The sequence below is a fragment of the Triticum aestivum genome, chromosome 5A, assembly GCF_018294505.1.
Source record: "Triticum aestivum cultivar Chinese Spring chromosome 5A, IWGSC CS RefSeq v2.1, whole genome shotgun sequence".
NCBI classification, from domain to species: domain Eukaryota; kingdom Viridiplantae; phylum Streptophyta; class Magnoliopsida; order Poales; family Poaceae; genus Triticum; species Triticum aestivum.
The window spans coordinates 231,623,776-231,651,535 of NC_057806.1; the positions used below are offsets into that span (position 1 = coordinate 231,623,776).

The 27,760-nt window shown below is 45.1% G+C and overlaps 1 protein-coding gene across 1 annotated transcript; it reads left to right on the forward strand.

The window, feature by feature from the left end:
- The first annotated feature begins 16,715 nt into the window (after positions 1-16,715).
- LOC123101280 (la-related protein 6B) lies at positions 16,716-27,323 on the forward strand. The gene is made up of 6 exons (XM_044522800.1): positions 16,716-16,765; positions 24,573-24,684; positions 25,620-25,667; positions 25,749-25,817; positions 26,555-26,695; positions 26,876-27,323. The coding sequence occupies exons 1-6, from the start codon at positions 16,716-16,718 to the stop codon at positions 27,194-27,196; spliced, it is 741 nt and encodes a 246-aa protein (XP_044378735.1). The 3' UTR covers positions 27,197-27,323.
- Positions 27,324-27,760: the final 437 nt, after the last annotated feature.

Consider the following 27,760-nt stretch of genomic DNA (forward strand, 5'->3'; position numbering starts at 1 on the left):
TCGAGTGTCTTAAAAGAGAACTTATTACAATAAATATGGCTTAAGGCCATCTAATAACGATAACATCGGAAGGCTTGGAAGATAAGTGAGTCCATCAACTCCAACGGCATCACTGAGTATAGAACCACGACCTAAAAATACCTTAATCGTCGTCTGAAAAGTCTGTAACATTAATGTTGCAGCCCGAAACGGGTCAGCACATGGAATATGCTGGCAATGTAACACATAAAGAGCAATGAAAGAAATAGGCTATACTATATGCATATCTGACTGGTGGAAAGCTCTATGGTTACAATTTTGCGTAAAGCTCTATGGTTACAAGCATACAATAAGTACTCAACTAATGCACATGTAAAACTCAAATAAGAGATCTAACCAGAAAGTTCAACTTAAGAACTCCGGTTGGCAAAAAGAATCAAATTGAACGAAGCAACGAAAGTCAAACGGCAAAAGAAACAAGCTTCATTTACTATTCTGGATCTAGGGCAATTTTTACAGTGGCAAAAACTTGTTTGAGTTGGTTAAACGGAAAGAGGGTTTCGAGACGAAGCTCCAGACGCTTGAATCGCCTGATTCCGACAAACGAGCGAAAAATTAGACTAAAACAAAAAACGGAAGGAATCGCGATCAGAAAAATCGCGGATTTAATCCGAGAAAAAGAAAAACGGCGAACAGATTAAAGAACGAGCGTTCGTTATCTGGATCTAATCGATGAACGTGTTCGTTAAAACGAACGAACGAGCGAACGCTCGCTATTTAACTAAACCGAAAAACCGATCTAACGAAAAAAACAGATCTAAGTTTTTTTTAAAAAAACGATCGGCTTTCTACATGAAAACCGAGGCAACGACGTCTACCTCGACGGCTCCGGCGAACGACGGCGGCGGCGGAGCGGCTCCGGCGATCGTCGTCGGCGGCGACGGGGCAGCGGGGCGGCGGCGGCGCGGGTGGCTAGGTTTAGGGTTTGGGGCAGCTCGGGCTGGGCTCCCCCGGCTTATAAAGGCCGGCCGGGCCAGGTGTCATGATCGGACGGCCCGGTAGGTCGGTTCGGACTTTTTTTAAATAATTACGCTCAGAAAAAACGGAATACTAAACGAACTTCAAAAATCCCGAAATAAATTTTCCCCGGCTTCTAAAATCAAGCCGCACAGGATGAACATTTATTTGGGGCCTAAATGCAATTTTGAAAAATGCGCATTTTTCCCTAAGTCAAATAAAATAGCAAATAAAACCAAAATAAAATCTTATTTGATTTTTTTATAAAACCAAAATAACTCTTCTGCCTGGATTGAGCTACCTTGAGCCTATCGCGAATCAATTTCACTTTCTGTTCAGACTCCTTTATCAGATCCGGTCCAAACAACTGGCGGTCTCCAACTTCATCCCAAGACAATGGGGTCCTGCACCTCCTTCCGTACAAGGCTTTGAAAGGGGTCATGTTCAAACTGGATTGATAACTGTTGTTGTAAGAGAACTCTGCATATGGAAAATTCTCGTCCCAACTAGATCCGTAATCTAGCGCACAAACTCTTAGCATATCCTCCAAAATCTGATTGACTCTCTCAGTCTGTCCATCTGTCTGTGGGTGGAAAGCTGTGCTAAACTCCAGTCTGGTACCCAAAGTTTCATGCAACTGATTCTAGAACTTTGAGGTAATTGGGTTCCTTTATCTGATACTATCCTCCTTGGAACTCCATGCAGACATACGATTATGGTCATGTATACCCTTGCCAACTTTGCACTGCTATAGGTAGTCTTCACTGGAATGAAATGAGCTACCTTTGCCAAACGATCGACTACAACCCATATCGAGTCATAGCCTGAACGTGTTCTGGGCAATCCTGTAATAAAATCCATGCCTAGCTTATCCCACTTCCATTCGGGTATCGGCAATGGCTGTAGCAATCCGGCTGGCTTCTGATGCTCTGCCTTTACTCTCGGACATACATCACAAACTGCTACATACTCCGCAATATCCTTCTTCATTCCGGACCACCAGAAAATATCCTTTAAATCCAAATACATCTTGGTATTTCCTGGGTGAATCGAATATGCTGAATCATGGGCCTCTTGTAAAATTAACTTCCTGATCTCCGAATCATTAGGCACATAAACACGGTCTTCAAACCATAAGGTATCGTGCTCATCCTCACGAAATCCCTTAGCTTTTCCTTTGCGCATTTTCTCTTAATAGAAGCAATCTCATTGTCAGTCTTTTGAGCTTCTCTGATCTTATCCATCAAAGTAGACTGAATCTCCAATGCTGCTACATAGCCTCTCGGGACTATCTCCAAACACAGCTCACAAAGATTCTCGGCTAACTCTCTTGGTAATTCTCCCATCATTAAGGTGTTGACATGACTTTTATGGCTCAACGCGTCAGCTACTACGTTAGCCTTTCCGGGGTGATAATGCAATTTCATATCATAATCCTTGATGAGCTCCAACCATCTCCTTTGTCTGAGGTTCAACTCCTTCTGTGTGAAAATATACTTCAGACTCTTGTGATCCGTGTACACCTCACATTGGTTTCCAATGAGAAAATGTCTCCAAGTCTTCAATGCATGCACTACGGCTGCTAACTCCAAATCATGCGTAGCATAATTCAACTCATGGGGCTTAAGCTGTCATGAGGCATAGGAAACCACTCTTCCTTCCTGCATAAGCACTGCTCCAAGTCCTCGACGTGAAGCGTCGCAATACACCTCATAATCCTTGGTCTGATCTGGCAAGATCAATACTGGTGAGGTAACCAAACGTTTCTTTAACTCCTGGAAACTAGCCTCACATTCCTCAGTCCATATGAACTTGGTATCCTTTTTCAACAACTCCGTCATAGGCTTCGCAATCTTTGAGAAATTCTCAATAAACCTATCCTGCGAGTCCAAGAAAACTCCGGATCTCTCCAACTGTTGTTGGGGCTTCCCAATTGGTCACAGTATCAACTTTAGTGGGATCTACTGCTATACCTTCTCCGGATATAACGTGTCCGAGAAATCCAACTTCCTTCAACCAAAACTCACATTTGCTAAATTTGGCATATAATTGATGTTCTCTGAGCTTTCCAAGTACCAAACGCAAATGCTCCTTATGCTCTTCTTCATTTTTCGAGTAAACCAGGATATCATCAATGAACACTACGACGAACTTATCCAAAAATTCCATAAACAATTTGTTCATCATGTTCATAAAATATGCAGGTGCGTTAGTCAGACCAAATGACATAACGGTATACTCATACAACCCATACCTAGTGGTAAAAGCCGTCTTAGGTATATCCTGTTCTCGAATCTTCAGCTGGTGGTATCCTGACCGCAGATCGATCTTGGAAAACACCTTAGCTCCTTGCAATCGATCAAACAGATCATTGATCATTGGTAGTGGGTATTTGTTCTTGATGGTTACTTCATTCAATCCTCGATAATCAACAACCATCCTTAACGATCCATCCTTCTTCTCCACTAGAAGTACTGGCGATCCCCAAGGCGAAGAACTTTGGTGAATATATCCTTTATCCAGTAACTCCTTAATCTGCTTCTTAATCTCCACCAAATCTTTTACGGGCATCCTATATGGTCTCTTTGATATTGGCCCTGTGCCTGGCAAAAGCTCAATCAAAAACTCAATATCTCTATCCGGTGGCATGCCTGGCAACTCTTCTGAAAATACATCAGGGAAATCCTTCACTACTGGTACTTCCTCCTGCACAACTCCTGTTAAACAATTTACTTGAGTCCTTTTCGGCACATGCCGGGATACATACTTGATCCTTCTTCCTTCTGGGGTGACAAGCAAAATCGACTTACTGGCGCAATCGATGTTTCCTCCATACATCGACAGCCAATCCATACCCAGAATTACATCCAATCCTTGTGATTCCAAAATGATCAAATCCGAGGGAAACACATGCCTACCTATACTCAATGGCACTTGAAAACATCCCTTGCTAGCCATGTACTCCGCTCCTGGTGAGCTTACTAACATAGGTGTTATAAGAACTTTGGTGGGCAGGTTATACTTATCCACAAATCCCCTTGATATGTATGAATGAGATGCACCAGTATCAAAAAGAACGAGTGTAGTAAATGACTTAACCAAAAACTTACCGATTACTAAATCCGGCTGCTCTTCAACCTCCTCCACATTAACGTGGTTCACCTGTCCCCTGTTGAAAGGGTTCGGCTTCTTCCCAGAGCTTCCATTGCAATTACCATTCTGTGATTCAGGACATTCATTGGCATAATGTCCGGTCTTCTGGCACTTAAAACAAGTGACTTGGCTCAGGTCTCTCTTGGCTGGGGTCGATGGGTTGGTGTGGTTCTGGCCGTTGCTTCCTCCATTCCCATTACCATTCTTGGTGCCGTTGTGATTGTGCGAGATACCTCCTCCATGGGTATGCTGAAAATGTCCTCCCGGTCTAGGGGTAAAACGGGGCTTCTGCTGAGCTCCTGAATTGTACTTCCCTTGTCCATACTTCCTCTTGCGATTCTCAATCTGCTGCTGCTTCCCTTCAATCATGAGAACACGATCTACCAACTCCTGGTAATTGTTGAAGGTTGCTACCATCAACTGCATGCTCAAATCATCATTCAGTCCTTCTAGAAACTTCTCCTGCTTAGCTGCATCCGTAGCAATGTCATCTGGGCATAACGTGCTAGCTTACTAAAGTCGTCCACATACTGGCCAACTGTCCGTCCTCCTTGGCGCAGGTTGCGAAACTCTCGCTTCTTCATGGCCATAGCTCCTGCTGAAACATGGGCAGTACAAAAAGCCTGCTGAAACTGGTCCCACGTGACAGTGTCGACAGGGAAAGTGGCGGTGAAATTCTCCCACCATGATGCTGCAGATCCTTCAAGCTGATGTGCGGCAAACTTCACCTTTTCCGCATCCGTGCATCCCGCCGTGGTCAACTCCCTTGCTGTCTTGCGGAGCCAATCATCTGCTACTATCGGCTCGGTGCTACTGGAAAACACCGGCAGATTCAGCCTAAGAAAACGGGCTAAGTGATCAACAGGTGGTGGTGGTGGTGGGCTGTTGTTGTTGTTGTTCCCCTGATTCTGATTCTGGACTAGCAACTGCATCAATGTGTTCTGCTGCTGGATCAACTGAGTGAGCTCCGGTGGGAAGGTAAATCCGGGGTCACGTCTCGGAGGCATCTGATGGTTTAGGAAAGATGAGATTTAAGAATAGAGAGGGGTCTAGAGAGAAAACACTACCCATATGCACATGAGGCAAAAGCAAACAATTCACTTCATTCAATCAATCAAACAAGGGCATAGAATCGATCTAACTATCGCAAAAGTGCTCGGATTACTATATTTACATGGTGGACTACTACTACCGATGGGGTGGTCTACTAGAAATATTCTTCGGTTGTAGACTCCATGATATCTGCTCCAGCTTCATCAACATAGTCATCATTGAAGGAAATATGCCCTAGAGGCAATAATAATGTTATTATTTTATTTCCTTATATCATGATAAATGTTTATTATTCATGCTAGAATTGTATTATCCGGAAGCATAATACTTGTGTGCATACATAGACAAACCAAACGTCACTAGTATGCCTCTACTTGACTAGTTCATTAATCAAAGATGGTTATGTTTCCTAACCATAGACATGTGTTGTCATTTGATTAACGGGATCGCATTATTAGGAGAATGATGTGATTGACATGACCCATTCCATTAGCTTAGCACCCGATCGTTTAGTATGTTGCTATTGCTTTCTTCATGACTTATACATGTTCCTATGACTATGAGATTATGCAACTCCCGTTTGCCGGAGGAAAACTTTGTGTGCTACCAAACGTCACAGCGTAACTGGGTGATTAAAAAGGAGCTCTACAGGTGTCTCCAAAGGTAAATGTTGGGTTGGCGTATTTCGAGATTAGGATTTGTCACTCCGATTGTCGGAGAGGTATCTCTGGGCCCTCTCGGTAATGCACATCACATAAGCCTTGCAAGCATTGCAACTAATGAGTTAGTTGCGAGATGATGTATTACGAAACGAGTAAAGAGACTTGCCGGTAACGAGATTGAACTAGGTATTGAGATACCGACGATCGAATCTCGGGCAAGTAACATACCGATGACAAAGGGAACAACGTATGTTGTTATGCGGTCTGACCGATAAAGATCTTCGTAGAATATGTAGGAGCCAATATGAGCATCCAGGTTCCGCTATTGGTTATTGACCGGAGACGTGTCTCGGTCATGTCTACATTGTTCTCGAACCCGTAAGGTCCGCACGCTTAAGGTTTCGATGACAGTTATATTATGAGTTTATGAGTTTTGATGTACCGAAGTTAGTTCGGAGTCCCGGATGTGATCACGGACATAACGAGGAGTCTCGAAATGGTCGAGACATAAAGATTGATATATTGGACGGCTATATTCGGACACCGGAAGTGTTCCGGGTGATTTCGGAGAAAACCGGAGAGCCGGAGGGTTACCGGAACCCTACCGGGAGAAGTAATGGGCCATATGGGCCTTAGTGGAGAGAGAGAAGGGCAGCCAGGGTGGGCCGCGCGCCTCCTCCCCCTGGTCCGAATTGGACTAGGAGAGGGGGGCAGCGCCCCCCTTTCCTTCTCCCTCCCCACTTCCTTCCCCCTCCTAGTAGGAGTCCTACTCCTACTAGGAGGAGGACTCCTCCTGGCGCGCCAATAGGGGCCGGCCGGCCTCCTCCCCTTGCTCCTTTATATACGGGGGCAGGGGGCACCCCTAGACACACAAGTTGATCCACGTGATCATATTCTTAGCCGTGTGCGGTGCCCCCTTCCACCATAATCCTCGATAATATTGTAGCGGTGCTTAGGCGAAGCCCTGCGACGGTAGTACATCAAGATCGTCACCACGCCGTCGTGCTGACGGAACTCTTCCCCGACACTTTGCTGGATCGGAGTCCGGGGATCGTCATCGAGCTGAACGTGTGCTAAAACTCGGAGGTGCCGTAGTTTCGGTGCTTGATCGGTCGGGCCGTGAAGACGTACGACTACATCAACCGCGTTGTGCTAACGCTTCCGCTGTCGGTCTACAAGGGTACGTAGATCACACTCTCCCCTCTCGTTGCTATGCATCACCATGATCTTGCGTGTGCGTAGGAAATTTTTGAAATTACTACGTTCCCCAACAGTGGCATCCGAGCCTAGGTTTTATGTGTTGATGTTATATGCACGAGTAGAACACAAGTGAGTTGTGGGGATATAAGTCATACTGCTTACCAGCATGTCATACTTTGGTTCGGCGGTATTGTTGGACGAAGCGGCCCGGACCGACATTACGCGTACGCTTACGCGAGACCGGTTCTCCCGACGTGCTTTGCACAAAGGTGGCTAGCGGGTGACAGTTTCTCCAACTTTAGTTGAACCGAGTGTGGCTACGCCCGGTCCTTGCGAAGGTTAAAACAACACCAACTTGACAAACTATCGTTGTGGTTTTGATGCGTAGGTAAGATTGGTTCTTGCTTAAGCCCGTAGCAGCCACGTAAAACTTGCAACAACAAAGTAGAGGACGTCTAACTTGTTTTTGCAGGGCATGTTGTGATGTGATATGGTCAAGACATGATGCTAAATTTTATTGTATGAGATGATCATGTTTTGTAACCAAGTTATCGGCAACTGGCAGGAGCCATATGGTTGTCGCTTTATTGTATGCAATGCAATTGCGCTGTAATGCTTTACTTTATCACTAAGCGGTAGCGATAGTCGTGGAAGCATAAGATTGGCGAGACGACAACGATGCTACGATGGTGATCAAGGTGTCGCGCCGGTGACGATGGTGATCACGACGGTGCTTCGAAGATGGAGATCACAAGCACAAGATGATGATGGCCATATCATATCACTTATATTGATTGCATGTGATGTTTATCTTTTATGCATCTTATCTTGCTTTGATTGACGGTAGCATTTTAAGATGATCTCTCACTAATTATCAAGAAGTGTTCTCCCTGAGTATGCACCGTTGCGAAAGTTCTTCGTGCTGAGACACCACGTGATGATCGGGTGTGATAGGCTCTACGTTCAAATACAACGGGTGCAAAACAGTTGCACACGCAGAATACTCAGGTTATACTTGACGAGCCAAGCATATACAGATATGGCCTCGGAACACGGAGACCGAAAGGTCGAGCGTGAATCATATAGTAGATATGATCAACATAGCGATGTTCACCAATGAAACTACTCCATCTCACGTGATGATCGGACATGGTTTAGTTGATTTGGATCACGTAATCACTTAGAGGATTAGAGGGATGTCTATCTAAGTGGGAGTTCTTTAGTAATATGATTAATTGAACCTAAATTTATCATGAACTTAGTACCTGATAGTATCTTGCTTGTTTATGTTTGATTGTAGATAGATGGCCCGTGCTGTTGTTCCGTTGAATTTTAATGCGTTCCTTGAGAAAGCAAAGTTGAAAGATGATGGTAGCAATTACACGGACTGGGTCCGTAACTTGAGGATTATCCTCATTGCTGCACAGAAGAATTACGTCCTGGAAGCACCGCTGGGTGCCAGGCCTGCTGCTGGAGCAACACCAGATGTTATGAACGTCTGGCAGAGCAAAGCTGATGACTACTCGATAGTTCAGTGTGCCATGCTTTACGGCTTAGAATCGGGACTTCAACGACGTTTTGAACGTCATGGAGCATATGAGATGTTCCAGGAGTTGAAGTTAATATTTCAAGCAAATGCCCGGATTGAGAGATATGAAGTCTCCAATAAGTTCTATAGCTGCAAGATGGAGGAGAACAGTTCTGTCAGTGAGCATATACTCAAAATGTCTGGGTATAATAATCACTTGATTCAATTGGGAGTTAATCTTCCAGATGATTGCGTCATTGACAGAATTCTCCAATCACTGCCACCAAGCTACAAGAGCTTCGTGATGAACTATAATATGCAAGGGATGAATAAGACTATTCCCGAGCTCTTCGCAATGCTGAAAGCTGCGGAGGTAGAAATCAAGAAGGAGCATCAAGTGTTGATGGTCAATAAGACCACTAGTTTCAAGAAAAAGGGCAAAGGGAAGAAGAAGGGGAACTTCAAAAAGAACAGCAAGCAAGTTGCTACTCAAGAGAAGAAACCCAAACCTGGACCTAAGCCTGAAACTGAGTGCTTCTACTGCAAGCAGACTGGTCACTGGAAGCGGAACTGCCCCAAGTATTTGGCGGATAAGAAGGATGGCAAGGTGAACAAAGGTATATGTGATATACATGTTATTGATGTGTACCTTACTAATGCTCGCAGTAGCACCTGGGTATTTGATACTGGTTCTGTTGCTAACATTTGCAACTCGAAACAGGGACTACGGATTAAGCGAAGATTGGCTAAGGACGAGGTGACGATGCGCGTGGGAAATGGTTCCAAAGTCGATGTGATCGCGGTCGGCACGCTACCTCTACATCTACCTTCGGGATTAGTATTAGACCTAAATAATTGTTATTTGGTGCCAGCGTTAAGCATGAACATTATATCTGGATCTTGTTTGATGCGAGACGGTTATTCATTTAAATCAGAGAATAATGGTTGTTCTATTTATATGAGTAATATCTTTTATGGTCATGCACCCTTAAAGAGTGGTCTATTCTTATTAAATCTCGATAGTAGTGACACACATATTCATAATGTTGAAGCCAAAAGATGCAGAGTTGATAATGATAGTGCAACTTATTTGTGGCACTGCCGTTTGGGTCATATCGGTGTAAAGCGCATGAAGAAACTCCATACTGATGGGCTTTTGGAACCACTTGATTATGAATCACTTGGTACTTGCGAACCGTGCCTTATGGGTAAGATGACAAAAACACCGTTCTCCGGTACTATGGAGAGAGCAACAGATTTGTTGGAAATCATACATACAGATGTATGTGGTCCGATGAATGTTGAGGCTCGTGGCGGATATCGTTATTTTCTCACCTTCACAGATGACTTAAGCAGATATGGGTATATCTACTTAATGAAACATAAGTCTGAAACATTTGAAAAGTTCAAAGAATTTCAGAGTGAAGTTGAAAATCATCGTAACAAGAAAATAAAATTCCTGCGATCTGATCGTGGAGGAGAATATTTGAGTTACGAGTTTGGTGTACATTTGAAACAATGCGGAATAGTTTCGCAACTCACGCCACCCGGAACACCACAGCGTAATGGTGTGTCCGAACGTCGTAATCGTACTTTACTAGATATGGTGCGATCTATGATGTCTCTTACTGATTTACCGCTATCGTTTTGGGGTTATGCTCTAGAGACGGCCGCATTCACGTTAAATAGGGCACCATCAAAATCCGTTGAGACGACGCCTTATGAACTATGGTTTGGCAAGAAACCAAAGTTGTCGTTTCTGAAAGTTTGGGGTTGCGATGCTTATGTGAAAAAGCTTCAACCTGATAAGCTCGAACCCAAATCGGAGAAATGTGTCTTCATAGGATATCCAAAGGAAACTATTGGATACACCTTCTATCACAGATCCGAAGGCAAAACTTTTGTTGCTAAATTCGGAAACTTTCTAGAGAAGGAGTTTCTCTCGAAAGAAGTGAGTGGGAGGAAAGTAGAACTTGATGAGGTAACTGTACCTGCTCCCTTATTGGAAAGTAGTACATCACAGAAACCAGTTTCTGTGACACCTACACCAATTAGTGAGGAAGCTAATGATGATGATCATGAAGCTTCAGAACAAGATACTACTGAACCTCGTAGATCAACCAGAGTAAGATCCGCACCAGAGTGGTACGGTAATCCTGTTCTGGAAGTCATGCTACTAGATCATGATGAACCTACGAACTATGGAGAAGCGATGGTGAGCCCAGATTCCGCAAAATGGCTTGAAGCCATGAAATCTGAGATGGGATCCATGTATGAGAACAAAGTATGGACTTTGGTTGACTTGCCCAATGATCGGCAAGCAATTGAGAATAAATGGATCTTTAAGAAGAAGACTGATGCTGACGGTAATGTTACTGTCTACAAAGCTCGACTTGTCGCAAAAGGTTTTCGACAAGTTCAAGGGATTGACTACGATGAGACCTTCTCACCCGTAGCGATGCTTAAGTCTGTCCGAATCATGTTAGCAATTGCCGCATTTTATGATTATGAAATTTGGCAGATGGATGTCAAAACTGCATTCCTGAATGGATTTCTGCAAGAAGAGTTGTATATGATGCAGCCGGAAGGTTTTGTCGATCCAAAGGGAGCTAACAAAGTGTGCAAGCTCCAGCGATCCATTTATGGACTGGTGCAAGCCTCTCGGAGTTGGAATAAACGCTTTGATAGTGTGATCAAAGCATTTGGTTTTGTACAGACTTTTGGAGAAGCCTGTATTTACAAGAAAGTGAGTGGGAGCTCTGTAGCATTTCTGATATTATATGTAGATGACATATTACTAATCGGAAATGATATAGAATTTCTGGATAGCATAAAGGGATACTTGAATAAGAGTTTTTCAATGAAAGACCTCGGTGAAGCTGCTTACATATTGGGCATTAAGATCTATAGAGACAGATCAAGACGCTTAATTGGACTTTCACAAAGCACATACCTTGACAAAGTTTTGAAAAAGTTCAAAATGGATCAAGCAAAGAAAGGATTCTTGCCTGTGTTACAAGGTGTGAAATTGAGTAAGACTCAATGCCCGACCAATGCAGAAGATAGAGAGAAAATGAAAGATGTTCCCTATGCTTCAGCCATAGGCTCTATCATGTATGCAATGCTGTGTACCAGACCTGATGTGTGTCTTGCTATAAGTCTAGCAGGGAGGTACCAAAGTAATCCAGGAGTGGATCACTGGACAGCGGTCAAGAACATCCTGAAATACCTGAAAAGGACTAAGGATATGTTTCTCATATATGGAGGTGACAAAGAGCTCATCGTAAATGGTTACGTTGATGCAAGCTTTGACACTGATCCGGACGATTCTAAATCGCAAACCGGATACGTGTTTACATTAAACGGTGGAGCTGTCAGTTGGTGCAGTTCTAAACAAAGCGTTGTGGCGGGATCTACATGTGAAGCGGAGTACATAGCTGCTTCGGAAGCAGCAAACGAAGGAGTCTGGATGAAGGAGTTCATATCCGATCTAGGTGTCATACCTAGTGCATCGGGTCCAATGAAAATCTTTTGTGACAATACTGGTGCAATTGCCTTGGCAAAGGAATCCAGATTTCACAAGAGAACCAAGCACATCAAGAGACGCTTCAATTCCATCCGGGATCTAGTCCAGGTGGGAGACATAGAGATTTGCAAGATACATACGGATCTGAATGTAGCAGACCCGTTGACTAAGCCTCTTCCACGAGCAAAACATGATCAGCACCAAAGCTCCATGGGTGTTAGAATCATTACTGTGTAATCTAGATTATTGACTCTAGTGCAAGTGGGAGACTGAAGGAAATATGCCCTAGAGGCAATAATAATGTTATTATTTTATTTCCTTATATCATGATAAATGTTTATTATTCATGCTAGAATTGTATTATCCGGAAACATAATACTTGTGTGAATACATAGACAAACCAAACGTCACTAGTATGCCTCTACTTGACTAGCTCATTAATCAAAGATGGTTATGTTTCCTAACCATAGACATGTGTTGTCATTTGATTAACGGGATCACATTATTAGGAGAATGATGTGATTGACATGACCCATTCCATTAGCTTAGCACCCGATCGTTTAGTATGTTGCTATTGCTTTCTTCATGACTTATACATGTTCCTATGACTATGAGATTATGCAACTCCCGTTTGCCGGAGGAACACTTTGTGTGCTACCAAACGTCACAACGTAACTGGGTGATTATAAAGGAGCTCTACAGGTGTCTCCAAAGGTAAATGTTGGGTTGGCGTATTTCGAGATTAGGATTTGTCACTCCGATTGTCGGAGAGGTATCTCTGGGCCCTCTCGGTAATGCACATCACATAAGCCTTGCAAGCATTGCAACTAATGAGTTAGTTGCGAGATGATGTATTACGAAATGAGTAAAGAGACTTGCCGGTAACGAGATTGAACTAGGTATTGAGATACCGACGATCGAATCTCGGGCAAGTAACATACCGATGACAAATGGAACAACGTATGTTGTTATGCGGTCTGACCGATAAAGATCTTCGTAGAATATGTAGGGGCCAATATGAGCATCCAGGTTCCGCTATTGGTTATTGACCGGAGACGTGTCTCGGTCATGTCTGCATTGTTCTCGAACCCGTAGGGTCCGCACGCTTAAGGTTTCGATGACAATTATATTATGAGTTTATGAGTTTTGATGTACCGAAGTCAGTTCGGAGTCCCGGATGTGATCACGGACATAACAAGGAGTCTCGAAATGGTCGAGACATAAAGATTGATATATTGGACGGCTATATTCGGACACCGGAAGTGTTCCGGGTGATTTCGGAGAAAACCAGAGAGCCGGAGGGTTACCGGAACCCTACCGGGAGAAGTAATGGGCCATATGGGCCTTAGTGGAGAGAGAGAAGGGCAGCCAGGGTGGGCCGCGCGCCTCCTTCCCCTGGGCCCGAATTGGACTAGGAGAGGGGGGGGGGGGCGGCGCCCCCCTTTCCTTCTCCCTCCCCACTTCCTTCCCCCTCCTAGTAGGAGTCCTACTCCTACTAGGAAGAGGACTCCTCCTGGCGCGCCAATAGGGGCCGGCCGGCCTCCTCTCATTGCTCCTTTATATACGGGGGCAGGGGGCAGCCCTAGACACACAAGTTGATCCACGTGATCATATTCTTAGCCGTGTGCGGTGCCCCCTTCCACCATAATCCTCGATAATATTGTAGCGGTGCTTAGGCGAAGCCCTGCGACGGTAGTACATCAAGATCGTCACCATGCCGTCGTGCTGACGGAACTCTTCCCCGACACTTTGCTGGACCGGAGTCTGGGGATCGTCATCGAGCTGAACGTATGCTAAAACTCGGAGGTGCCGTAGTTTCGGTGCTTGATCGGTCGGGCCGTGAAGACGTACGACTACATCAACCGCGTTGTGCTAACACTTCCGCTGTCGGTCTACAAGGGTACATAGATCACACTCTCCCCTCTCGTTGCTATGCATCACCATGATCTTGCGTGTGCGTAGGAAAATTTTGAAATTACTACGTTCCCCAACAATCATCGCTATCGTCTGGATCCGAGTCGGTGTCGTCGATGATGATGTAGTCTTTCGGGCGAACCTCCTTGGGTTCTTCGTCCTCTTCTACTGGTGTAGGGCCTCCCATGAATATTCCAATCTTCATTGTTAAGTCGGCATTCTTGTCCACTAGTACTTCGATTTCCTCTTCATAATCTTCACGCGTAGCCTTGAGTTCTTCCTCCAGTTCCTTGATTCTTGTCCTTGCCTTCTTCAGATCTATCATGTCGGCGCACATTTGGTTCTCCTGACATCGAATGTGCTGGTTTAACTCCTGGATAAAAGCTGCAATTGATCTATCCTTCCTGGTGCTGATCATCTCCAAGTGCTCATCTCAGCGCCCACAAATCTGGTAGGTAGTATCCTTGAGATCATTGCGGTAAACTTCTCCAATGCGTCCCATGGCGATGTGAGCTGCCATGCTCTTTCCTAGATTCCAAGTTGGTGCATCAAATTCTCGGTTTCACTTGTTTCATATTTTATTTTCCGGAGTTCCAAGTGTCCACTTTATCTCGTCACAAAGCTTCATCTAATCATTGCAAGGCTTCAACCTTACTCTTTTCATCTTTCCTTTCATTTGATCATTCTTTTGTTAACGGAGTTCTTCACGGAGGCTCTACATGATGGTTCATCAAGGATTTAATTCCTTTTCGAAGCATTCATTGAGATTCTTTTCAGAGGAGCTCAAGAATTCTTCATCTTGCATTCCGGAGTGCAATTCTCTCTTCCATATCATTAGAGGTGGTATTATGTCATTGTTGATAATTTGAGTTCGTGTTTCATGTTGTTAAGAATGAGATATATTAAATCCATCAATCTCGTCATTGGAGTTATCTTGGGTTATATTTCACCTAAAACCTTCCCTAAGGATTGTTGCTATTTATGGTGCTCATATATGATCCAAGTTCTTCATCTATCCTCCCGGTCAAATAAGTTTCTCGTCTCCGTGTTGATATCAATCCAATCTATTGTTTTCCGTTAATGCCAGAATTTCACCTCATAGTTTTGAGATGTTTTCCATAAGTCCACTACAACCTTGTTCTTTTCGTTGTTGTTTTTCCAACAATTCCGTTCGAACCTTCTCCTAAGGATGCTTTTGCAAGCTCATTTAAGGTAGAATATGTTGTTTTCTCCTCTGTTCATTCCATTGCATTTCTCTCTTCTATTCCGGAGGCATTGTGTTGTTGCTCTCTTCAAACTTTCTTCTTGTTCTTGTCAGGACCTTGTTCTTTTCATGCGTATCCTTTTAACCGGAGTGTTGTGCCCTCTGCTCTAGTACTTTTCATCTTATCAAGTTTCATATCACTGTTCAAACGGAGTGCTGTTCGAATTTGTTCTTCCTTGTTCCTCGTTTCTAACAGAGTGTTTTTCAACTTTGATCACCTCCATGGTATTATTCCTTCCAAGTGGTTTAACATCTCAAGGTTCTTTGGTTTCACTCATTGGTCAAAGAAGCAACTTAGTTTTACCTCTTCTCTTTCTCTTCCGTTTTTCCCTCCGGTGCCATTCTAGATCTCGGGACAAAATCCTCTCGTAGTGGTGGAGTGTTGTAACGCCACGAGCCCGTTGTGCTAGGTGTCTTCCAGTTATTCGCTGTTGTTGCCATGTCATTGCTTGCGTGTCATGCTTTGCATATCATGTCATCATGTGCTTTTCATTTGCATACATGTTCGTCTCATGCATCCAAGCATTTTCCCGTTGTCCGTTTTGCCATCCGGCGCTCCTATGTCACCCGGTATCCCTTTCTACCTCCTTTTGTGTGTGGGTGTTAAACATTCTCAGATTGGGCCGAGACTTGTCATGCAGCCTTGGTTTACTACCGGTAGACCGCCTGTCAAGTTTCGTGCCATTTGAACTTCGTTTGATACTCCAACGGTTAACCGAGAGACCGAAAAGGCCTCATGTGTGTTGCAGCCCAACACCCTTCCAAAATGGCCCAAAATCCACCTAAATCCTCTCCATCACCTAGGCTGTTCGATCGCGACCGCGTGGCCGAAAACTGTGCTCAATTTGGAGCCTCCTAGCTCCCTCTACCTATATATATGTGGCTCTCCCCGAATTTTCGCGTAGTCCAAACCCTAGCAAACTCCTCCCCGGGCCGCCGGACAATTCCTACCACGCCGGCCGGACATGTCCACCGCGCCCTCCACCTCACTCCGGCCAATGAGGGCCTGCCACATCACCCGCTGCCGCCTCCCGCGCCAATCGCGACACGCCACCTCAGCAGCGCTTCCCTCCACCCGCCGAAGCCTGCCGGGGCCCGGGCGAAGCCCTCTCGGCCCATCTCGCCGCCGCCGCGCTTCGCGGGCGCCCCGCCCGAACCCCGCCAGCCGCCGTCGCCCGCGGTCACCGGACCTGCTCGCCGTGCCGCCGCGCCATTCCACCTACCCTCGTCGCCGGCCTCCTCCTGCCGCCCCGCGCCGCCACGGCTCGTCGCCGGCCCCGCGCGCCACCCCACGCTCTTCTCCTGCCGCTGCCATCGCCGGAGTCACCGCTCTCCTCGCCGGAGCCCCGCACCGGCCGAATCCATCGCGGGTGGATGAGATCCACCCGCTCATCCATCCAAACGGCGCCGCGTCCGCGCATGGACCGCTCCGTCCCGTTCGCCTCCGCCCCGTTGACTTTCCCAGAGAGGTCGAAATATCTCTAAGTCCCCAGATCCCAGTATTTTTCATGCCACTTTCATCGCATCATAGCTTCATCACCGTTGCTCCGATTCGTGTGTGTAGCATATCAAAATGTTCGTCTCGATGAGTACTTCATTTCATCTCATTGCATCATTTTCATTTGAGCTCATCTTGATGCCCGAAATGCTGTTGGAAGAGGGCTATGTGATGTTAGTTTCAGATCCGTATCAGCATTGGCTCATTTGTCATTTTTGCCCTGATTAATGTGTGCATGCTATGATCTTGAGCCCTACATGAGTTTTGAAGTATGCCATGCCATCTTTACATGAGTGTATGCCATGTATTTTTGTGATCTTTGTGGTGACTAGCACAAGCATGCAAAGTAGCTTACTTAATGTTGCTGATTTCAGGGACTTAGAATATTTTCTAAGTCCTTGTCCTGTTTATATTAGTATGCCATATGTTCATGTTGCTACCGAGTGATCCGTGCCTCTTTTGAGCATGATCAGTAAGGATGTTTTGTAGAGTTTGTTGTGATCTATCCATCCATGTATTTGTTTTCAATTATGGAGCACCCTAGCTTGAGTCAATCGAGCTCTACTTTTTCTATAAAATGTTCCTGGCAGATTGTTAACATGTTTAGCGATTTTGCCGAGCTTGTTGTAGTTGATCCGTGCATGCTATGTTGTTGTTCTTACCATGTCTAGCTTCTATGCCATGTCTACTTGCTGGGTGCATTCTTAGTTTGTCATGCAATACCTTGTGGTGAGTGCATCGAGCTCGTAAACATGCCTACTTGATGTCTGTTTTGCCATGCTCCAGTTTTTCAGTAAGTCTGAATCTGTTTATGTAATTGCTATGTTCACATGGTTGCCATTATATTTTCTGATCCCTTTTGGCTTATGGTCAGTAAGGGACTTTTGTTGCATGCTTTGAGTAGCTTCATGCCATGCTTTGCTTTGCCATGATATGTTCCTGTAGCATGTAGTTATCTTGCTCTAAACATTGCTTCCTGATGTTAAATTCCTGACTTGTTATTTTCACCAAGTCTGTAACCTGTTATCTTTTGCACTTTTGCCATGCTTGTTTAAACATGCTATTGTGTGAATTAGCCGTAGCTCAGTGTTCATCTTTTGTTAAGCATCATGAGTGGATCGCTGCCATGTATTTTGTTGCTATGTTTGAGTGCATTAGCTTAATTATCTTGATGCATTTAGATGGCTTCATGCTGTTAATCGCAGACCGGTGCCATATTTGTTTTGCTTGCCATTTCCAAACCGTGCATCCGATTCCGGTGATCCTTATATCGATTTCGACCGAAATCAACTCCTCTTTCCAGTGGCACTCTTGGATTTCCATGTTGAGGCCAGGTTCAATCATTCCTTTCCCAATCATGCATATGCACCGCATCCCGCATCCCGCATGTCATGTCATGTTTTGCATCATGTTGTTTGTGCATTGCACGTGGTTGATTGTCTCTTCCTTTGCTTGTGTTCTTGATTTGGGTAGAGCCGGGAGACGAGTTCGTGTTCGAGGACCCGTTGAGTACGTTTACGAGGATCAAGCTTTCGTCTTCTCGGAGAACTTTGCAGGCAGGATGACCATACCCTCGAAATCACTTCTATCTTTGCTTGCTAGATGCTCGCTCTTTTGCAACGCCTATGCTGTGATACCTACCACTTGCTTATCATGCCTCCCATATTGCTAAGCCAAGCCTCTAACCCACCTTGTCCTAGCAAACCGTTGTTTGGCTATGTTACCGCTTTGCTCAGCCCCTCTTATAGCGTTGCTAGTTGCAGGTGAAGATGGCGTTTGTTCCTTGTTGGAACATGGATATTTTGTTGGGATATCACAATATCTCTTATTTAATTAATGCATCTATATTATATTGGGTAAAGGGTGGAAGGCTCGGCCTTATGCCTGGTGTCTTGTTCCACTCTTGCTGCCCTAGTTTCCGTCATATCGGTATTATCTTCCCGGATTTTTGCATTCCTTACACGGTTGGGTTATAATGGGAACCCCTTGACAGTTCGCTTTGAATAAAACTCCTCCAGCAAGGCCCAACCTTGGTTTTACCATTTGCCTCACCACCACCTAGTTTTCCCTTGGGAGTCACGCTCCCAAGGGTCATCTTATTTTAACCCCCCCAGGCCAGTGCTCCTCTGAGTGTTGGTTCGAATCGACTAGACCGCGGGGCCACCTCGAGGCAACTTGAGGGTTGGTTTTACTCGTAGGATGTATCATCTAAGTGTGCCCTGAGAACGAGATATGTGCAGCTCCTATCGGGATTTGTCGGCACATTCGGGCGGCTTTGCTGGTTTAGTTTTACCATTGTCGAGATGTCTTGTAACCGGGATTCCGAGTCTGATCGGATTGTCTTGGGAGAAGGAATATCCTTCATTGACCATGAGAGCTTGTGATGGGCTAAGTTGGGACACCCTTGCAGGGTTATGAACTTTCGAAAGTCATGCCCGGGGTTATGGGAAGATGTGAATTTGTTAATGTCCGGTTGTAGAAAACCTGAACCTTATCTTAATTAAAATGCACCAACCGCGTATGTAGCCGTGATGGTCTCTTTTCGGCGGAGTCCGGGAAGTGAACACGGTGTTGGAGTTATGCTTGATGTAGGTTTCTCTAGGATCACTTCTTGATCATAGATTCTCGTTCGTGCTTTGCCTTCTCTTCTCGCTCTCATTTGCGTATGTTAGCCACTATATATGCTAGTCGCTTGCTGCAGCTCCACCTCATACCTTTTACCCTACCTATAAGCTTAAATAGTCTTGATCGCGAGGGTGTGAGATTGCTGAGTCCCAGTGACTCACAGATACTTCCAAAACCAGTTTGCAGGTGCCAATGAAACCGTTCAGGTGACGCAACCAAGCTCAAGGAGGAGCTCGATGGAGATCGTGTTCTTTGTGTTGTTCCATTTCCAGTTGTTCAGTAGTGGAGCCCAGTCGGGGCGATCGGGGACTTTGTCGCATTTGGGGTTTATCTTTATTTTGGTTCTGTAGTCGGACCTTGAGTGTATTTGGATGAATGTAATGTTTTATTCATGTAATTGTGTGAAGTGGCGATTGTAAGCCAACTATGTATCTTTTTCCCTTATGTATTACATGGGTTGTGTGAAGATTACCTCACTTGCGACCTTGCTTTCAATGCGCTTATGCCTCTAAGTCGTGCTTCGACACGTGGGAGATATAGCCGCATCGAGGGTGTTACATAGGGCCTTCATGAAGATCTGCATGCTGCCATGCAGGTGCTTGCTGATTCGGCCTGGAAGCTGCATGTTGCCACGCAGGTGCCTGCCTAGCTGGTTGGGCTGGCAGCTGCATGTGAACGGCGGTGGAGTCTTGGCTGGTGCGGGCCTGGCTGGCACGGATGAACGTTCGCTACTTAACCGAAAAAATAAAAACCGATCTATCCTAACCAAATTGAAACTAAAAAAACTGAGAAGTAACCGGCGAACTGGTACGGTTTTTACCGGTTAAACGGGGTTCGGCCGGCGGCGGTCAACGACGAGCGGGGCAACAGCTCCGGCGAGATGGGGTGGGGCGGCACGGGGCTGCGCGGGTGGCGACGACGAGCTTCGAGGCAGGGCGACGCGGCGACTAAAGGCGGCGGCGTGGCTGACTCGGGGTCCAAGGGGGCCCGGGGTCGCTATATATGGGGGAGGGGGCGAACCTCGGGGGAGTAACGAGCTCCCATGGCTCCGGCGACGGAGTCCTGCCGGACTCGGGCAAGGAAGGCGGTGGCGCCGTGGGCTGGGCTGGCTCGGCTCGGCCGGCCCAGTTCGGGAGTTTCTTTTTAAATAATTTTGCCGAAAAAGAAAAATCGAAAATAAAATAAATAAAAATCTAAAATCCCAAAAATAATTTTCACGGTCCTCTACTAATATTTAGGACAACATGAACATTTTTCTAGGCTAAAATACAATTTTTAAAATGCATTTTTTTTCCTAATTTACCCGAATAAAATCTCAAATAAGATCAAATAAAATACATATTTTTATTTAAAATTAAATTTCCATTATTTCCTCTGTTTTGAAGAAGTCATATTATCTTCTCTCATTGTTTTATTCATTTCAAAATAATTGGAAAAATAATTTCAAATAAAAATCACTTTGACCTAACTTACCAAATTTGAAAATTCAAAAATGGAATTTTATGAAAACCTCAAACTCTCTCAAATGGTCCTTGAGTTGCTTAAGGTCTCTAGGATCAAAATATCCAAATAAAACAAATTCAAAAAATGCAAGAATCATGCATGCATATGATGACCTAATTGATTAACATCCAATTGAAAATTGGGATGTTACAAACCTACTGATGTGGAGCATCCTACGGACATCACTATGTCAAGAGTCCATTCGGCAAGTGACACGTGCGACATCTACTTCACATACACAAAGGTGAATCATCTCCTTTAGACGTGCTCACTTGACCCCTTTGAGGATGGTATATTACGTGTCACTCCACTCGTGTGCATGCATAGGTATTGTCGGAATGGTACGAGCGACGAGGAGGAGTGCGAGCGCAAGTGTACAACTACACCATCCGCGAGGGAAGCCTGGAAGAGAAGACGAAAGAAGGAGCTGCAAAGTCTACAGCGACCGGACGACTGAAAGCCGCCGGACGTCCGACCCTCTACAGCCGCCGGACGACCGACGGATACCAGACGTCCGACAAGTCCCAGGCACCGGACGTCCGACGCTCATCGGAAATCCGGTGCCACCCATCCCGAAGCAAAACGACGGACGTCGGACGCCCTCCGGAGGACCGGACCCCCGCGAGCGACGGGACTTCCGACGCCAACCGGACGTCCGACCCTGCCTGTGCGCAGTCGGGCCTTTGGCCTTGTATCTCTCTCCCACTTACCCCTTCGTGGCTTAGACTATAAATAGACCTTCCCCTCATCCTTTCTAGGGTTAGCAAAGTGATAGCTCATTTGATAGAGAGCTTTGCTCCTTGTACCACTATACTCTTGAGAGAGAGAGAATACTACTCCATTGGAGGCCAAGACCTCCATCTAGGAGAAGATCCTGCGGGATATATCGTCAAGACCCCCGTGTGGTAAGATCCTTCTAGGATTCAAGTCCCCATCTCCTTTGGATTTGGGATGAACTCTACCATCAAGACCTCCTCATGGAGATGAACCTTACCTTGTATCTTTCCCTTTGTTGTTCATGTACCTTGTGGATCTTGTGTGTTTGATTGTCTAGTGGATGTGTGATTGGACTTGTTCTTGAGTGTTCCCCCTTGTGTTTTCTCTCCGTTCTTCCCCGTGTTCTTCGTGTTCTTCGCGGGATCCGCTCCTTTCGTGAAAGATCGGCCGCATAGGGTTCCACCCCATCATCTTGGTATCATGAGCCATGTTGATCACGATTTCGGAGCCTCCCCTCGTTGTTTTCTAGCCTAATTTTGTTGTGTTCTTCCCCAAATTCAAAAATCCCCACCAAAAATAGCCCCAATTTTTTTTGTGATTTGTTGGTTTGACGAAGTTTTGTTGATTTTGATCCGTGGATTTGCTTAGTTTCAAGTGGATCTAGCATTTGCCAAATTTCCCCATCTTTCACCCACGAAATCTCCTCAATTTTGACCCCAAAATCCCCATTTTCCGCCCAAAATCGCGTCCCGAAACTCGCATCTCGAGTTGACCCCGACCCACCGGACGGCGGACCTTTCACGGACGTCCGGAGCCCCTGGAACGACCGGACGTACGACCTCTTCCGGACGACCGGAACCCCTAACCCGAGCCTAATTTACGGATTTCCGAGCCCGCCCGGACGTCCGGCCCCCGGACATCCGACCTTGTCCGGACGTCCGTAACCTGTAGTTTCAGATTTGAGCTGATTTTTGTTTCGGCCATAACTAATTCATCCGGAGTCTGATTATCGCGTTATTTAGCTCGTTGAAAAGCTCTTGACATCCCCCTTCCCACAAAAATACCACCAACATCTTTTGACTCCATCAATTTTTGACAATTTTGGCATCTTTGCCTAGGGCTTCCACCACATCATCCGCTACTCCATCACCGACTTCCGCAACCTAACCAATATTGATCCCCATCGCATTAGTGGTTGCTTGAGGAGTGATGTGAGTCTCCTAAGGTGTCTAGGCTACTTAGGGATGGTTGCTTCTTCATCAACCACCACCACCACCATAACTTCCGCGTAGGCTTGACCACTATACACTCCCGCCACCCCAACTTAACCCAATTTTGTTTGAGTTGTGAGTTGTGTCACCTAAGGTGTTTTAGCTACTTAGGGACCGAGCTTCCTACTCTGACACCGTGTATAGTCCACCACCTTACCCTCCATTTCCGCATTGCGTACTCCACAACCCATCATTGCATTGCGAGTCGAGCTGAGGTTGAGACTCATAGACTAATCGTGGCTACTCTAGACTACTGCTGGACTAGTCGACATGGTACTATAGTACTCAACTTACAGTACTCAATTACTAAGGCCGGTTTCAACTGTCTCCCTTGTTATATTGTACGCCCTTCGTCTTAAAATAAGTGTATAGTTGAGACACTTATTTTGGGGCAGAGGGAGTACAATATAATAAGGGAGAGGAACACAGCAGCAGAGGAGGACAGCATGGGAAGGAGCACAGCAGCAGTGGAGGACAGCAAGGGAGGAGCATAGCGGCAGAGGGGCAGATCCAGGGGAGGTGTAGAACCAATGGAGGTAGAGGAGCGGAATGCTCCTGACCACCGCTGGGGGTGGCAGTGGCCTGGTCCCAGGAGGCTGGAAAGCTAGGGTTGCATTTTACCCCTCCTGCGGGCTGCTGACTTATTGAAAGTGCTAGTTATTGACTAGAGGGGGGGGGTGAATAGGCGTTTCTTATGATTGTCTTCGAAACATGCAATGTCTTCGAAGATGCGAAAGCAAAACAGTAATTAAACATGATACATCGAAAGATAAACTACACTAGGTATGCTGGCATGTCAACACAATTGAAGTGAGAAGCGTAGACATACACAAACAAGGCAGCACAAAATGTAGATGAAGTTAATGTGAAGACAAAGATGTACATAGAGAGAAAGATCCGCAAATCTTGCCAAATTACTCGGGTAAGTCTTTAAGGAAGACTTCCAAACCTTCACAGACTTCGTTCACCGGCAATCCACAATGACTCTTGGATGCTCAGAACGCGATGCGACGCCTAACCGGCTGGAAGATGACAGTCTTCAAGTGTAACAAGTCTTCGGTTCACGTGGAACAGAAAGGCTTCAGTGATGCTCAATCACTTCGGGCTCTGAGTGTTTTGGATTTATCCTCGCAAGGAATCTCTCTCAAAGGCTTTGGAGGTGGGTTGCTCTCAAACGACAACAGCCGTGTAATAAGTCCGAGCAGCCACCAACTAATGGTGGAGGGGGTGGGCTATTTATAGCCAGGAGGCAACCCGGCATGATATGACCGAAATGACCCTGGGTCATTGGCCAACCGACACGTGTCCAACGGTTAGTCGGATTTCAAACACATGCGGCAGCTTTACTTGAGTATACAATTATCTAAGTAGTTTTATCAATCACCAATACATATACATACTTGAAGCTTAGCTCTGGAAGCACCTCCAAATCCTTTTTTTTCTATATTATACCTCCAAATCTTTCATCAGGACACGTCGTTTTCTTCATAACTGTCTTTAAACATGTTCATATTGCATAATTTGTGTCAATGTATAAAACCTAGAAAAGAACCAAACAATTATTCCCTCTGTCCGTGTTTATTGGGCCTGAGAGCCAAAGCGCAAAGATCAAGGAAGAGCAATAAATCTCCTAAATTACCCCGTAATTGCCCTATTAATTAGGGATGCTAACCACCCCAACGCATGCATTGGCTACGGCATGCATGTCCAATCAAATAGGACCGTGCGCTGCGTACCATGGAGTGACTCGGGAAACCGGGGCATAACTGACTTGGTATTATATTGAGGACTTAAAAATAGGGACAATCTTTGGTGGCTCTTGGGCCCAATAAACCCGGACGAAGTATGTGGTTTACAGTTAATACAGTTGGCACACACGAGTACAAAAAAATACAGAATTGTTTTTGCAAATTGAGGAATCCCAGAACGCTCATGTTACATATTCTGATTCGTATCTCTTCCATGTGAGACCAGTGACCTCAGATCATCCCGGACTTATGTGCTGGAATAGCTTTGTTATGAGTTGAAGCAGCCTCAGCTACTATTCCTACTAAGGAGGAGTTGCCTTTTTCAATTCCCTCCCTTTTGCAGGGCTTAAAAGGAATGAGCTAGATCGCAGGTATTTGGATACGAGGTAGTAGCGGGGTCTAGTCGAAGTGGTGCGAAAGTGTACAAAGGCGAGTCTCACTTTAATGAGCCAAATACGAGTTTAGGTACTATGAATATAAGTGTCTCTGAAACCCATGAAATTGCATAAGTTGTCAGATATGTTAAAATCCTAGATATCTCTCAGCAGATAGATCTGTAGTAAAAAGGTTTAAAATGTCACTTACAATAGCCCTGATCAATCTAATCAAATGGACTAAAGACCTCCCTTTTGTTGTCAGGGATTGTTCTAGTTGCATTTACAACACTGGCCACAGAGTAATCTGGACAAACAGTGTCCATATGTTTCATTTGCATGGCCTCACAGATTCACAATACTAAGCCGTAAGATCTTCCAGTCCACCTAATGGGTCATACAGAATTTGACGTAGGCATCCAGAGGTCTCATTTGGTTGTTTCAATATAGTCAACAATTGAAAACGGTGCAATATGTTTATTATTTGAAAATCTGTCATGTTTCCAATAGTTTTGTGTATACTTTTGTGTTTGCAGTAGTTCATATTCATTCCCTTGCTAACAAATTGTATTTTTCGTTGGAACTAGCTGCATGCTTTCGTGGAGTATGAGACTCATGAGGATGCTGAGAAGGCAGTATGTGTACTACATGATTTTGAATTCCGAAGCACAATGTTTGTGCTGTGTTTTGCCTTGATGTTGGTTGATTTGATGCAGATTCTGGAGCTGAATGATGAAAGGAACTGGAGAAATGGGCTTAGATCACGGCTGCTGAATACTTGCATGGTAGACACACATACTGGGATCGGCTATTCATATATTGTCTCTAGTTTACCACTGATATATTTAATGTTAATATGTGCACTTGTGTTTATCTGTCATATAATATATAAGTGATAAGCTGATATACTCGGTTAAAAGCTTCTTTAGATTGTGTGTACTTGTGCCCTAGTGCTTGTGTTCAAATCGGCCTCAGCAATTAGTTTTGCTTTTGCTGATATATATATATACACAACGATAGTTTTGCTTTGCTTGCCAATGACTTACTATTGTGTCAACAACCTCGTCACCATCTGTAATCAACTGTTACAGTTTATGTTCTCTATTTGGGTATCAGTAGTGAACGTCAATATACTTGATGTTGTTGTTTCACAAAATCAATGTGGTAACTTCTGCAAAAGAAGTATATCAAATATGTATGTCAGTATGTCATGGATTGCTATCTACTCCCTCTGATCCATAATAAGTGTGGTTTTAGTTCAAATTTGAACTAAAACCACGACACATGGGTTGCTATCTACTCCCTCCGATCCATAATAAGTGTCGTGGACTAAAACCACGACACTTATTATGGATTGGAGGGAGTAATTCCAATGTACTCCCTCCGCCCCATAATGTAAGACGCCTTTTGACTCTAGTGTAGTGTCAAAAAACGTCTTACATTATGGGACGGAGGGAGTAACTTATAAATATGATGTTTCGGTATTCAGTATTAATATTCTTTTGGTATGATTTGGGTGTAGACAAAGGGTCCAGTAAAAGGGAAAACGGGAGGGCATGAAGGTGATGGAAATGGTGAGGAAGACGTCTCCACTTCAAACCAATCAAATGAGAGACAGCTTGAAGGATCCTTTCAACTGTCAGATGTATTGCCAGAGCACCTGGTAAGAAATCTTGGTGTAATCTACTTGACACAGCACATGCTTATTTAAAATTAAGTCTCACTTGGATGTGAGGTAAAAGTGTGATCATCTAAACCCCAGAAATATTATTCTTCCAAACTTAGACGCCAGGAAGTCGGGATTATTGAATTTCAGTAACCTTACCACCCTGATATTGTGCAGTTTGATGAGAACAACAGTGACAAGCAAGGTCCAAAGCGTGGCAAAGGTCGTGGGCGTTGCGGTAAAGGCCGAGGCCGTGGCTACAATCAACTGAACAACAATCATCATCACATTCACAATGCCAGCAACCATCACCAGGTTATCAACAGTTGTGGCAGCCATCCAGTCGGGATACCACCGAACACCCAGCTTATCATGGTCGAGCAGCTACTACCTGTGGCAAACAAACAGCCTCCTGGCCCACGTATGCCTGATGGCACTCGTGGTTTCGCCATGGGCAGGGGGAAGCCATCATCAGCTTCTTGCACTGTCGAGCTTTAAACCCATTGCTATGCTCTCATGTTGATATAGATGGTTTCGAACCTAACCTGTTTCTTGCATGGATGTGTGCTTTGGTATTTTTGGACTCCTCGTTGTGGACCAATGGTTGATCTCTTGTACTTGAAAACTGGAGGTGTGCCGGTGTGTGTCATGCGGTTATTGTAGTTCTACCTTTTAGGCTTTGTTCGTTTAATCCCCGCCCCCGCCGGGATCGGCGGGGTTTTGGCCTAATCCACGTGCTTTTGACCCCGGTCGGGGTAGGATCCCGACCTACCTTATATGCGTCTTCGGTTAAACCCGGCCGGGTTGATATCCCATCCAAATCACCCCAAACCACAGGGATTCCACTGGGTTTTCACCCACGTCTCCCCACCCGTGGAATAAAACCATAGTTTTTTGTGGTCATACGAATTTAGTGTATTCTTACACGATTTATAACGCTGTATCATTGATATATATGCCTGGTTGTTCATTTCTAATATTATTATTCTGTGCTGCTATTTGCAGCTTTCCATTGGAAGATCATTTGTTTAGTGGATATGGATGCGATGTTGCTGCCCATTT